This window comes from Hyperolius riggenbachi, chromosome 11 (assembly GCF_040937935.1).
Source record: "Hyperolius riggenbachi isolate aHypRig1 chromosome 11, aHypRig1.pri, whole genome shotgun sequence".
In the NCBI taxonomy this organism is placed as follows: domain Eukaryota; kingdom Metazoa; phylum Chordata; class Amphibia; order Anura; family Hyperoliidae; genus Hyperolius; species Hyperolius riggenbachi.
Genome location: NC_090656.1, coordinates 131,011,246 through 131,025,411, shown reverse-complemented (window position 1 = coordinate 131,025,411; position 14,166 = coordinate 131,011,246). Strand labels below are relative to the sequence as shown.

At 45.8% G+C, this 14,166-nt stretch overlaps 1 protein-coding gene across 14 annotated transcripts in view; it reads left to right on the top strand.

Moving 5' to 3' along the window:
• The window catches only part of LRRC56 (leucine rich repeat containing 56), a 123,976-nt gene that overhangs the window by 58,027 nt on the left and 51,783 nt on the right, over nucleotides 1-14,166 (top strand). For 13 of the 14 annotated variants that reach the window (XM_068260295.1, XM_068260294.1, XM_068260300.1 and 10 more), the window contains 3 exons: nucleotides 287-437; nucleotides 531-636; nucleotides 8,124-8,184. In XM_068260295.1, coding sequence (XP_068116396.1) covers nucleotides 294-437; nucleotides 531-636; nucleotides 8,124-8,184 — 311 coding nt within the window. In that variant the 5' untranslated portion in view covers nucleotides 287-293. The remainder of the gene's footprint in view (nucleotides 1-286; nucleotides 438-530; nucleotides 637-8,123; nucleotides 8,185-14,166) is intronic. The other variant, XM_068260301.1, reaches the window with a different exon arrangement.

The window sequence follows — 14,166 nt, the reverse complement described above, 5'->3', positions numbered from 1 at the left end:
ATGTGGTGAGGGGGAAGGGTGGATTTTTTTTCCCACACAGATGACTTTAAAAAAATCCACGGCATGCTATCTGTGGAGCTTACACACAAAAAAATGTCTCTGCAATAAATCAAGCCTTACCTAATGCCCTCAATTTTTCACACAGATGACATTACTTTGAGCAAAAGGCAAGCAAGGTAACTGTACAGTAAAAAAGGTGTTGGGAGACAGGCTTCTAACCGGACATTGTGCCAAACTATAGTTTCCTTTCTGGTTCACAACATGCACATCACTGTTCTTTTATCAGGTATGCTATGGATAAGACACGGGAGAGGCGGCCTAGTACCCCAAGTGTGAGGGTGATAGATCTGGGCTGGCAAGGATCACTGAACCCTAACCCTCTAGGCAAAGATGAAGATGAAAGCTTGATAGATGAATATCTGTCTCCAACAAGACTGGTAAGTCTCTTCATGACTAGATTCATATCCAGAATTCATTTGGTTGAAATTCTCAGATAACTTCTTACTGTCAATATGATTTCTTCTCCACAGAAAGCACTTACGGGGGTGGATGACCTGCGAGATGTTGTGAACCTGCAGATGTGTGTGGACACCAGAGATCACACCCTGGGGAATTTTGGTGAGGGATGCTTTTTAGGTGAGGGGTTAAGGAGTGGGTTCAATCAGGAAAATATATGCAGCCATTTTGCAATAATCACAGGAAGGCAATTTCCTAGGCTTTGTTTGGTATGATTCCCACACTTACGTGGCTGAGCATGATGTTGCTGCCTGGACATAATGGCAGAGGTAACAGTGGTAATCGCAGTAATGGCAGTTGTATCAGGGGTGATCACAGTAATGGCAGTTGTATCAGTGGTGATTACAGTAATGGCAGTTGTATCAGTGGTGATTACAGTAATGGCAGTTGTATCAGTGGTGATTACAGTAATGGCAGTTGTGTCAGGGGTGATCACAGTAATGGCAGTTGTATCAGGGGTGATCACAGTAATGGCAGTTGTATCAGGGGTGATCACAGTGACATCATCATGTCGGCGTGACGTTCGTAATGGAGGATTGTTTGTATTTTATATGTTTGCAAACAAGGGACTACATGTGTGTATGTAGATCTATTTACACGTTTCTGCTGTATTCACCAATAAAGTATTGGGATAGTAGTAGTACTATCCACTTGCAGAGGAACATATTCTGGATGTCTTTGTTCTCTGGCAATTGGTGCTGAAATCACTGACTTATTTATGATGAAGAAGCAATCTGAGGTACCATTCATTTAAACATAGTTATGGCTCACCAGCCAACGCTGTTCCTGTCACCGGAAAGAGAAGCTGTATGTAGCCAGTGACTTCCATTGTGGCCATGTACCGCTACTCTTTGAAGCGTTAAACTGAAGTCATGAGAAAAAATGAGGACACCCATTAAATATTCAGTTCTTTATTAAATATTTAAGAAACGTTTACCTATTGATGTCTAATCCTGTTTTTATTTATCTCTAGAAAATAATGTGATTTAATTGCATTTAAACAACAAAACATGAACTTTGATTTATTTATTAAATGTAAGATATTAACAAAAATGTGTATTGTAACTGAATAAATCGTTAGGACACTCTACCCCCTTTAGCTAGTGTTACCCCCTTTGGCTGAAGTAACTTCAGTCAGACACTTGTTGTAACCATCTAACTGTCTCTGACATCGATCTGAGGAAAGTTCTCCTCATGCAGAATGCTTTCAGCTTTGACATATTTTTGGTGTTTCTTGCATGTATAGCCAGTTTCAAGTCACCCAGGGGCTTAACCTCCCTGGTGGTGCTATGCCACGCAGGAGGATTCTCAGGCCCTGCTGGGCCGATTTGCATAATTTTTTTTTTTTTTGCAACACGCAGCTAGAACTTTGCTAGCTGCGTGTGCATTCCGATCGCTGCCGCTCCGCGCTGCTTCGCCGCCGATCGTTGCGCCGGACTATGGGACTATTGGAGCAGCCGTTTGTTTTGGAGCAGCGCGAGTAAGTTAGTAGTGCATGTTACAGCAGTAGTGTACCTACTTTGAAAATGTTATTTGCGCTGCCACACTAAGCCGCGCTGCTTGAGCAGTGTATTTTAGTGAATCAAACCCTACTGATTTGTATGTGAGCCACATGTAGCCACCAAAAGAGCCACATCTGGCTCCCAAGCCATAGGTTCCCTACCCCTGCACTAGGGGGAGAAGCCCGGAAGAGAAGGTGTCAGAATCTGGAGGCCAAACGGCCAGAGGTGAGTATTGCCGCCTGCTGCCCAACTCGTCCTGGGTGACATCCAGGGCACCCCATAATAGATCAGTGGCACGTGCCACTGATCTTTGGGGCTAGCAACACCCCTGGTGAGGGTCACACTGTAGTCTGACCCAGTCCTGACTCAGACAGGAAGTGCAGTTACATACCTGATGTTTAACTCTTTCAGGCAGAGAAAGAAAAAAAAAGGAACACCGCACAGTTATTTGTGTGCTAGGCACTATACATACACATTATCTCATCATGTCAGCTCAGGTATCCTTTAAGGAAGCATGTAAGGAAACGCGGAAATGCCGCCGTCTCTCAAGGTGAGGCGGCTGTTTCCGCGTCCAGCATGGCGTCACAACGCGGAAAAAACGCTGCATGCCGCATAGGCAGTGCGGCGGAATCCGCATCAGAGGCGGCCCCCGCACTAGATACATTGCATGACAGTACTGGTGTGGCTGGGACTGATAGTCCACCAAGATTCAGACTTACACGCGCGCGAGCAGAGAGGCAGAGTTTAAATAGCAGTTAGAAGGGTGTCGGCTGACCAGCTGGGTCAGCTGACAAATTCCACTGCTCTCATTGGACCAGCAATTAGGGAGGTCCTGGAAAGGTCCTAGAGTATATATACTGCTGGTTGTTCACTTGCTCTTTGTCTGGCGTGCGATCACATATGTGGGAGCACCCAGATCCGTAGTCAGATCCTTAAGTGTGCCGGGACCAGCTGGAGCTGTAATCCTACACTTAGCTAGATTATTGATAGCTAAAGTACTAGTTTGATTGTGATTTTCTGTTATGACTTTTGCCTGCCTCGACTATCCTCCTGAACTCTGACCTTGTACCTCGATATTTCTGATACTCTGTTGCCGAACCTCGGCTCGTTCCTAGACTCTGTTTCTGCCTCCTGATTTTGTACCCCGATATATCTGATACCCCGTTGCTGAACCCTGCCTGTACTTTGACTCCGCCTTTGCCTACTGTATTTGTACTTTATCTGTCCGTGTGTGTACGACCTGGCTTGTCTGACCTCGAGAACCGACCTCACGATTGGAGGCGGTTCCCAGTCCTGTTAGTGACACTTCTTCCTGAGTGTCACTCTCGGACTTTCCTTCCTACTGTCAGTCTGACTCCTCCCGTCTTGGAGAGCTCAGGTCTGCGGAAGGAATCCGTGCAGTTCTCCTTGCTGCACTGAGGCCTAGGCCTCCTAGTGTTACTGTTACACCAAAACACTACACTCTACTCAGGCGAACAGAGGTTAGTTTGTATATCGGATTATCGGTGAGACTGCAGATCACTTATAATCTGGTATATATCTGTATTTCCGGCGATACTGCAGATCACCGGTAATCAGATACTCTCTGCGCCCACCGATCGTTACAAAGCACTAATGGTCCTTTCACACTACCCGTGGTCCATGGCGAATCAGCAGAATGCCAGGTGAATGGTGTTTTTTTTTAAAGCAAATAAATATGTCAGACTCCATATCTCTCTCACTTCAGGTGTCTTCTCAGTCTGGCCTTGATATTTCTAGAGAGTAAAGGTCTCCTCCTCCACAGGTCCTATGCAAGTTAACTGTGCAGTCTCTGACTTTCACATCAACAGTAGCAAGAGCCTGCTATAGATCCAGTGATGAACTTTAGGATTTCTGGAGACTCCCTTTAGCATCTTGCGGTCTGCTTTTGGGGTGAACCTGCTTGGATGGCCGACCTGGGCATGTTGCTTTTAGAGTCCTCCACTTGTAGACTATTTTATGGACAGTGGAATGGCTGGTTTCAAATTCCTTAGAGACCTCCTTAAATTCCTTACCAGCAGGGGCGTAGCAATAGGGGATGCAGAGGTTTCGACCGCATCGGGGCCCTTGGGCCAGAGGGGCCCTCCCTCAACTGCATTATTAGCTCTCTATTGGTCCCGTGCTCATAATAATCACTTCTATAGATACTTTGAACTGTGGTAATCATTAACAGACTGTTCCCCATCCCCTTCTTGCACCTCTGACACTGTAGTTGCCATTGGCAGGTTTTGCTGCGCCGTATCAATTGTTATGTATAGAGTGCTTGGGGGGCCCCATTGTAAAACTTGCATCAGGGCCCACAGCTCCTTAGCTACGCCACTGCTTACCAGACTTATTAACTGCTGTCATCTTCTTTCAGAAGGCCTCAGACAGCTCTTTTGATCTGACCATGGTGTTTGACCTCACCTCAACAGTCAGAAGAACACCTAATTACATTTCTGAGGTTTAAATAGGGCAGACCTCTTTCAATATGCTGCATAACAATGTTTTAATCATATGCACCTGATGTGATACACATTGACTTTTGTCCTCACCAAAATTAGCATTTTTGTAAATTTGCATTGTACTGAAGATTTTGGGAAGTCTTTTCTTCAGTTTTAATAGCTTGGTTATATTGCTTGAATCACCCAGTATTGTTAAAATTGAGATCAAATATCCATATGTCCAAGATTGTTACAAAAACACACAGGCTTTCATGCGGTGTCCTCATATTTTCACATGACTGTATAAGGCCCAATTCACACAATAGTCCTGTGGTGTCTCGTCCAAATGCTTTTCTGCAAGTGTACAGAAAAGCATTTGGCTGCTTTTGGCATTGCATCCTAGGGTGCATCGTTTTTAACCCCCACATGGGGACACGGAGGTGCAGCACTTTGGAAGCTGATGTAGCTTCCAGGATCACCTAAAACCAGGGAAAAAAATCAGGATTGGAATGTGGTGTTTGCAAAACAATGGTAAACGGCAATAAAAAATGTCAGTGTCCCTTCAGCTCCCGATATTATGATGCAGAGGGACACTGACATACGCTTACCAGTGCAAGTAAGTGAGATGAGAGAAGGACACTGCGCCTGGTGCTGGACTAGGTATGTAAATTGGCTTCTGCTGCGACACTGTGCATTATTTACACATGGGGGGGGGGGGGGGGGGGGGGTGGCGGATCAATCATGCTAGCCACAACAGTACTGTGGCTCAGGGAGAGAGGTAGGTGGCCCACCCAATCTAGCTTTAAGAAGAGCTATTTGGGTCTGACTCATATATATGTTAACCCCTATACTTTTATATTGCTAGATAAACCTACATTTCTTGTCTTATAGTCGAGGATATTGGATGTATCACTTAAAGCACACCTGAACTGAGGGGTAAATGGAAGTTGACATATTTATTTCCTTTTAAGTAATGCACATTACCTGGCTGTCCTGCTGATCCTCTGCCACTAATACTTTCAGTCATAGACTCTGAACAAGCACGCAGATCAGATGTCTATTCAGTTGTGTGATTCAGTCACTACAGCAACCGAACAGATCAGGACTGTGGTTTAAATAGAAATAAATACGGTAGCCTTTATATCCCCCTCCATTCAAGTGAACTTTAAAGTGTACCAGAGACGAAGTAAAAATTAAAGCTTTATACATACCTGGGGCTTGCTCCAGCCCCCTCCGCACGCATCGCTTTCACGCCATCTTCCTCTGCCTTCTCTGTATCCTGTTAGCAGCACTATAAATATGGCAAGTCAGGGCCAGTCAGCGCATGCGCAGTGTGCACCCTCCTGTCTTGCTCCCGCGGCTGGCAGCGTTCTGCATGTGCGCCGTAGTACTGTGCAGGTGCAAAGCGCTCCCAGCTAAGGGAGAGTGCGCACACGGCCGTGCCGCACGTGGCAAGTGCGCCCTGACTGGCCACGCTTATGAGGCTGCTAACGGGAGCCCGAGAAAGCAGAGGAAGATGGCGTGGGAGCGAACCGTGCGGAGGGGGCTGGAGCAAGCCCCATGTATGTATAAAGCTTTTATTTTACTTTGTCTCAGAGTCACTTTAAGTGTCATAAGTAATGCACAGTATAGGTTATTTCTATATCAATAGTGACACAGCTGAAATATCAAAATTGCCAGGAACTGGCTAAACATTTTTTGACAGGGGATTGTATAACAATATTCTTAGGTCAGCTTATTAACAATTAGAAAGTCAGATTCCTAGGTTGTTAGCTTGCTGGGAAGGGCCCTCTTGTAATCAGTATTTATTACAGCTGGGATTTGGACCTTTCTATATTATTTGTTAAAGAGTGCCACATGTTATATTAGTTTTTCAATTAGTCATAATAATAAAGCAAATGCAAAGGCTATTTCTCTTTCTGTTGCTGATATGATTAAAATTCCATTTCCAGCAGCACAGCAGCCTATACTAAACTCCTGGGCCCATATGCAATTAACTTTTTCTCCTGAGTTTTCTCCTATAAATAAAATACCTTTTAGATCACTAGAAAACAAGACCAGTCTCAATTTAATTTTGATAGTACTTTTTCACCTACTTTGTAGTACTTCTTCAAAGCCAAGGTGCTAAGAAAGTTATTTTAAAGAGAAGTTGGTAGAAGCAGCAGCAGAGCAGGTCACATGACCAAGCACAGGCACATGTGAGAGATAAAGTAGTAGCACTACTGTGCTACTTCCAGGGAGAAAAAGAGGAGGTGGGCAAACACTTTTGAAAAAAAAAACAGACAACAAGAGCCCAATACAGAAATATGTCTCTAGTCTTGGAAACAATGACCCAAAAGGTGGGTTGCAACAAGTGACAACCAAACAACAAAGGTGGGTTGCAACAAGTGACAACTAAACACATGAAGCAGATGGAGAAATATAACCCGTCTCCACTCGGGCACTCCAGGTGTAGCTGGGTTAGGATTGGTTGCACTCTTTAAAAAGATCACTAGTACTGCAGATGGCTGAGCCACTGTAGTCCAATCCCTAGCAGGGGGAGGTGGAACTGGCACAACAAGGGTGAAGGGGCACTCAGAATAGATAAAACTTTGTTAAATGCAAACTAAAGATAGAAAGAGTAGGCCAATAAAAGTGCAGCTGTAATATAACCAAAAGACTCAGAGGCACTTTTGTTGGCCTGAGAAAGTGGGCTTGTACCCACGAAACGCGTTGCCTGTGCAAATAAAATCAAGTTTAACTCATTAGTGTTGTGTGAGAGGTAAGCCACCTCTACTCTATTTTTATTTTGCTTTTAACAAAGTTTTTCCTGGGCCTCTCTTCACCTTGGTTGTGCTACTTCCAGTGAGCCTCTTCCTGGTGTTGTCCAATCTTCCTGGGAGCACATTATTTACATTTCCAGGTAATTGCACAGAAGCAGGAACCTCTGATTCCATTTTTCTTGTTTACCCTACTTCTGAAAGATGGGAGAAATGTGTGACCCCCTTTCCAAGTATAGATTTTTGAATTCACGGCAGCATAGCACCTTCCTATGCAGAACATTTCAACTTGTTACATGACCGACAACTGACACCTAACTAAAGAGTCATTGTAGTTGACCTCTCCTGTCTGAACCTGACCCATAGCTGGTCAGCCTGGTGCCAGTCTCTAGCAGAGGGAGAGCTGAGTAGGTCTCCAGGGCAGAATAATGGAGGATAAATTGGACCTCCTCAGATACAGTTAGAAATAATAAGATAAATAAAATTGAATTATGTATTTTCTTTTAAGCATCTCCCATGTGGCCTATATGTGGCCTATGAAGTGGAAATGAAACGGTTCTGATATAATGGATTCCTCACTGGATAAAACAATAAATGCATTACTTATTACTAAGGTTTCTTATATTAGATGTATACTCTTAACACAGCTACTCACCCTGCCCACAAAACTCAAGCTGAGCTGATCAGTGAGTGCTTGAGAGGTGGTCTATATACCCAGGGGAGATAAAAGTGCTTGTATTACCCATAGCAGTCAGTCTTATAGCAGCTACATGTTGTGTAGTGCGGATTACAGAATGAACGTTTTTGAAGTTTACCTTTGCTGTGACCAGAAGCTCTTGGCTTCTTGACAGTGTCTTATAATCTGACAAATATTTAGTTGCATTAATTTTATTTTGCATTTTCAGGCACTTACATGCCCAATCTTAGAGAGCTGAAACTGAACAACAGCGTGATACTGTCCCTGAGGTAAGGAGAATGTTGACTGCAAGCCATAAATGACATTTCTTGAGCCTCCTGGTTCTCTAGAATGTGGCCTGCCTCATTCTGATACTTACTGTTGCTCAGGCCACACCTCACATCAATGGGCATACCGTAAGGTAGCATCATTTTGGGGTGGATCAGAGCTTGACTTCAGCAAATTAAAATAAATACAACCATCTTATTTATTGCCAAGAGCAACAGATGCCTTTATAATGTATAAACAAAATATATAATCTTAAAGAAAATATGCCAAGCTTTGTGAGCTAGTATGGTTTACTTTAGGTGACTCAGTGAGAAGTCTATAGGGAAGAGTTCTCCAATCACAGCAACGTGTAAAGATAGGTGTCAGCGAACAGAGAGGATCTGATTACTGGTGATCTGCAGAATCACCAACAATACAGACGTAACCTGATTATTGATGATCTGCAGAATCACAAATAATACAAGTGTAACTAACCTCTGGACACCTAAAACAGTAATGACAATATAGACAGTAACAAATCACAAGATCGTGGAAATATCCACCACACAGCGATTCCTCAGAGGTGTGGTTACCTCTGAATGGGAACCCCGTATGTGAGATCCTCTAAAAGGCCAGAAGAGGAATCTCAGTCTCTGGCAGTAACAGTCTGCTAGGGCATGCGTCTCAGAGAGGCAAGCCTCAGAGATAACCCACCAGTGGGAGACGTTCCACTGGAGGGAGAAAGGTCAGACAAGCAGAGGTTCGGCAACAGAAAGGCGGCAGCAGTACAGAAACGGAAGGCTGATTCCGAGTCGGTAAACAGGCAGGGTCGGCAACTTGAATCAGATAGGCAGAAGTACAAGAGCGATTAGAGTAAAGAGTAGTCAGGGATAGCCAGAGTCAAAAACATGTAAATATACAAATACAATCCTAATTAAGGTGTGACGTCCTTGGTATCAACACCTAGGAAACTGGACTAAGGTCTGAGCGCTAACACCGAAGTATTCACGACAGCAGACAACCTGCTACTGACACACAAGCCCTATATGTAGCCAGAGAGCTGCCCAGCGCCGCCCCAGAGCCCCAGCCAATCCAAGGACCTACTGAAGTCAGCTGACCGACTTGGTCAGCTGACTCCCCTTTTGGAAGCATAAAGTTCCTGTCTCCTCGCGCGTGCGCACATATTGCGGAGACTATGGGCCAAGGAGGGACCGGCCGACCCCACAGATGGCGACCTTGCGACGGAGCCCGCCGGACTTGCGGACTCCGCCACCCGCACAGCCCCACCCATCGGTAAGGACACGGAAGAATCCACTTATAATGCGGAGGCCACTGTCACGTGCTTACTGGCAGCGGGTCCGCTATTTGTTACAGTACCAGTACAACCCCCCCCCCCCGAGGAGTGGACTCCGGACATCTCCCACTCGGTCTCCCAGGGTGCAGCTCGTGAAATTCTCTTATTAAAACCTCGGCGTGCATGCGAGCCTCCGGTACCCAAGACCTCTCCTCCAGCCCGTATCCCTTCCAATGGACCAAATACTGTACGGAATTCCGAACCCGACGGGAATCCAAAATCCTCTCGACCTCATATTCGGGTCGGTCTTCAGCCATCACAGGGGGGGGGGGGGAAGGACTCGTCGCATGCACCGCAGGTTTCAATAAAGACACATGAAATGACCTCACCCCTCTCATGCTGGTGGGAAGGTCAACTACATATGTAACTGCATTTATCTTTTTAGAAACCGGGTATGGGCCAATAAATCGGGGACCCAACTTAGGTGATGGTTGTTTCAAAGCCAAATGCCATGTGGAAACCCAAACCATGTCCCCTGGTGAAAAGCTCCACTCCCTTGATCGTCTTTTGTCAGCCTATTTCTTTTGTGACCGAAAAGCTTTACCCAGGTTATTCTTGACCAAAGTCCATGTCTCCTTTAAGGCTTTCTGCCAATCCTCCAAAGCCGGGAAAGGAGTGGATACCACGGGCAACGGAGCAAATTTCGGAGACTTCCCAGTCACCACCTGAAATGGTGAAAACCCTGTGGAGGAGCTCTTCAGATTATTGTGCGCAAATTCCACAAATGGCAGGAATTTGACCCAATCTGACTGGACATCTGCCACATAACACCTGAGGAATTGTTCCAGAGACTGGTTAACTCTCTCTGTCTGGCCATTGGTCTGTGGGTGGAAGCCTGATGAGAATGATAGGTTCATGCCCAGCAGATGGCAAAAGGCTCTCCAGAACTTTGAGACAAATTGGACCCCCCGATCTGACACCAGATTCTCCGGAATGCCGTGCAGCCGGAAAACGTGTTGTATAAAGAGATTCGCTAACTCTTGGGCCGAGGGGAGTCCTTTTAATGGGACAAAATGAGCCATCTTGCTGAACCTATCGACTACCACCCAAATGACCGTCTTTCCCTCTGACGTGGGAAGTTCGCCCACAAAATCCATGGACAAATGGGTCCATGGTTTGCTTGGTACCGGCAGGGGCTGTAAAGTACCTACTGGCGCATGACGGAAGGGCTTGCTTTTGGTACAGACAAGACACTCCCTCACGAACTCCTTACAGTCCAAGGCCAGAGATGGCCACCATACACAACGGGCCAGCAAATCCTGAGTGCGGGCTACCCCAGGATGCCCAGCATTTTTATGACAGTGAAATAACTGTAAAAGTTGGAGGCGAAACGGAAGGGGAACAAACATAACTCCCTCAGGTTTCCCCTCCGGGGTGTCCTGCTGATAGGCACCTAAAGTAATAGCCCAGTTCTCCCAGGTATCAATAGCTGCCAAAACCACTCTCTGTGGTAATATGGTTTCCGGGACTATTTTTTGCACTGTTTCAGGATCAAAACACCTAAAGAGCGCATCCGCCTTGATATTTTTGCTCCCTGGTGTAAATGTAATTACAAATCTGAACCGGGAGAAAAATAAAGACCAACGGGCTTGTCGGGGGCTGAGCCTCTTGGCTCCTTCAATGTACTCCAAGTTCTTGTGGTCTGTGAAGACCGTGATAGTGTGTTCTGCCCCCTCCAGCCAATGGTGCCAGTCCTCAAAGGCCAACTTAATGGCCAACAGTTCCCGATTACCAATATCGTAGTTTCTCTCAGCAGTAGAGAACCTACGGGAAAAGAAAGCACATGGGTGCAGTTTACCCTGAGGTCCTGAACGCTGAGACAGCACAGCTCCAACCCCAATTTCCAATGCATCTACTTCCAGAATAAAAGGAAGAGTTACATCTACGTGTTTCAGAATGGGTGCAGAGCAAAATAATTTCTTTAGGGTCTCGAAGGCTGCCTGGGCCTCCGATGACCAATGGTATGGGTCAGCCCCCTTCTTAGTAAGACTGGTAAGAGGGGCCACTACCAAGGAAAATCCCTTGATGAATTTCCGGTAGTAGTTGGCAAAACCAAGGAATCTATGAAGTGCCTTCAAGCCTACCAGTTGAGGCCACTTTAAGACAGCAGAGACCTTTTCTGGATCCATAGAGAGACCTGAAGTCGAAATAATGTAACCCAGGAAAGGAATCTGAGTGACCTCAAAGAGGCACTTCTGTAGTTTTTCATACAGTGAATTCTGTCTCAATTTCTCTTATACAAACTTGACATGTTTACGATGTTCTCCAAGGTTTGGAGAAAAAATCAGTATATCATCTAGATAAACTAGCACAAATTTTCCCAGTACTTCCCGGAAGACCTCGTTTATCAACTCCTGGAAGACGGCCGTGGCGTTACACAACCCGAAGGGCATAACTAGATACTCGTAATGCCCGTCGGGCGTGTTGAAGGCCGTCTTTCACCCGTCACCGTCCCTGATGCGTACCAGGTTGTATGCCCCACGTAAGTCCAATTTTGAAAAAATACTGGCTTTGGTTATCTGAGCAAAAAGATCATCAATCAGAGGCAAAGGGTAGCGATTCTTTACGGTGATCTTGTTTAGACCTCTGTAATCAATACACGGTCTAAGACCACCGTCTTTCTTTTGTACGAAAAAGAATCCTGCCCCGGCCGGTGACCAAGAAGGACGGATAAAACCCGTTGCCAGATTTTCTTTAATGTACTCCAGCATGGCCAACTTCTCAGGCCCTGACAAATTATAGAGATGACCTCTAGGGGGCATACAACCAGATCTTAAATCTATGGGGCAGTCGAAACTCCGATGAGGTGGAAGTTTATCGGCAGACCTAGGACAGAACACGTCAGAAAACTCAGCGTATTGTATCGGCACCCCTTTTACCTCTACCTTGGTGGCACAAATAGCAATTTTCTCCAGACAATGGCTATGACAATAGGGCGACCAACTGAGTAACTGATTTGACGCCCAGTCTATCTGCGGGGAGTGGAGTTGCAACCAGGGCATACTGAGGACAATGGTGGAGGTTGCCATGCGCAGTACAAGAAACTGTAGTCTTTCTTTGTGTAAAACCCCTATCGTGCAGGACAACATCGGAGTCTGAGAGAGCGGTTGTCTGTACTGTAATGGAGAGTCATCAATTGCGGTGACCACTACTTGTCGATCTAAAAGGTGTAATGGAATTCCCAGCCCCTTTACAAACTCATAGTCTATAAAGTTGGCTGCAGAACCTGAGTCTATGAAGGCCTCATGGCATGTAGTCAGATCCCCCAGGAAATGGAACAAGGAAGGAGTAAACGATTATTCTTATTTAGAGGTAAACTCTGCTCGCCTAGGGTATTACCTCTAACTACACCTAGACGGCAGCGTTTCCCGACTTCTTGGGACAATTTTGAGCAATGTGACCCTCCTCTGCACAATACAGACAAAGCCTCTCAGCCCTTCTACGTTCCTTCTCAGCCGTGTCAACCGGGAATCTCCGATCTGCATCGGTTCATCTGTAGGCGGGGTAAGAGAAGAGGAAGCGTAGGAAAGTGCCCTTACTGCATTCCTTCCTCGTGATTGACGCTGATAGCGTAACCGGCGGTCCACTCACACAGCCAATGAGATAGCGTCATCAATTGACTTAGGTTCAGGATGTCCTAACATTAACTCAGAAACTGCGTCTGACAGGCCTGAAAGGAAGCAGTCTAATAAGGCGTAGGACCCCCACCTAGACGACACAGCCCACTTTCTAAATTCTGCCGCATAGACCTCAACCGTCTCCCGACCCTGCTTGAGAGTTTTGAGCTTCCTCTCAGCAGTGATCGAAGCATCCGGATCATCATAAATTATCGCCATAGCTTTGAAAAATTTCTGAACTGAAGTCAATGCCACATCTTCAGGTGGAAGACCATATGCCCAGGTTTGCGAGTCCCCGGATAATAAAGTCTTTATAAAAGTCACCCTTTGCTGCTCGGAACCTGATAAACTCAAAATAGGACAAGACTCGGTTGCGAAAGTTCTGGAAGTCAGACCTATGCCCTGAAAATTTCTCAGGTACTGACATACGAAGATCTGTGACCGGAGGGGATTGCATTGTGGTAACAGCCGTTTGCAGGACCTGCACAGATCCAGACAGTTGAGTGATCTGGGTCTGTTGCGAATTAACCACCTCGATGAGGTTATTAACTGAGGTGGTTAGAGCCTCAACCTGGCTGCGTAATGCATCCATAAAGGTAGTCTGCTGTTCTGTAAAGATAGGTGTCAGCGAACAGAGAGGATCTGATTACTGGTTATCTGCAGTATCACCAACAATACAGACGTAACCTGATTATTGATGATCTGCAGAATCACAAATAATACAAGTGTAACTAACCTCTGGACACCTAAAACAGTAATGACAATATAGACAGTAACAAATCACAAGATCGTGGAAATATCCACCACACAGCGATTCCTCAGAGGTGTGGTTACCTCTGAATGGAAACCCCGTATGTGAGATCCTCTAAAAGGCCAGAGAGGAATCTCAGCCTCTGGCAGTTACAGTCTGCTAGGGCAGGCGTCTCAGAGAGGCAAGCCTCAGAGATAACCCACCAGTGGGAGACGTTCCACTGGAGGGAGAAAGGTCAGACAAGCAGAGGTTCGGCAACAGAAAGCCGGCAGCAGTACAGAAA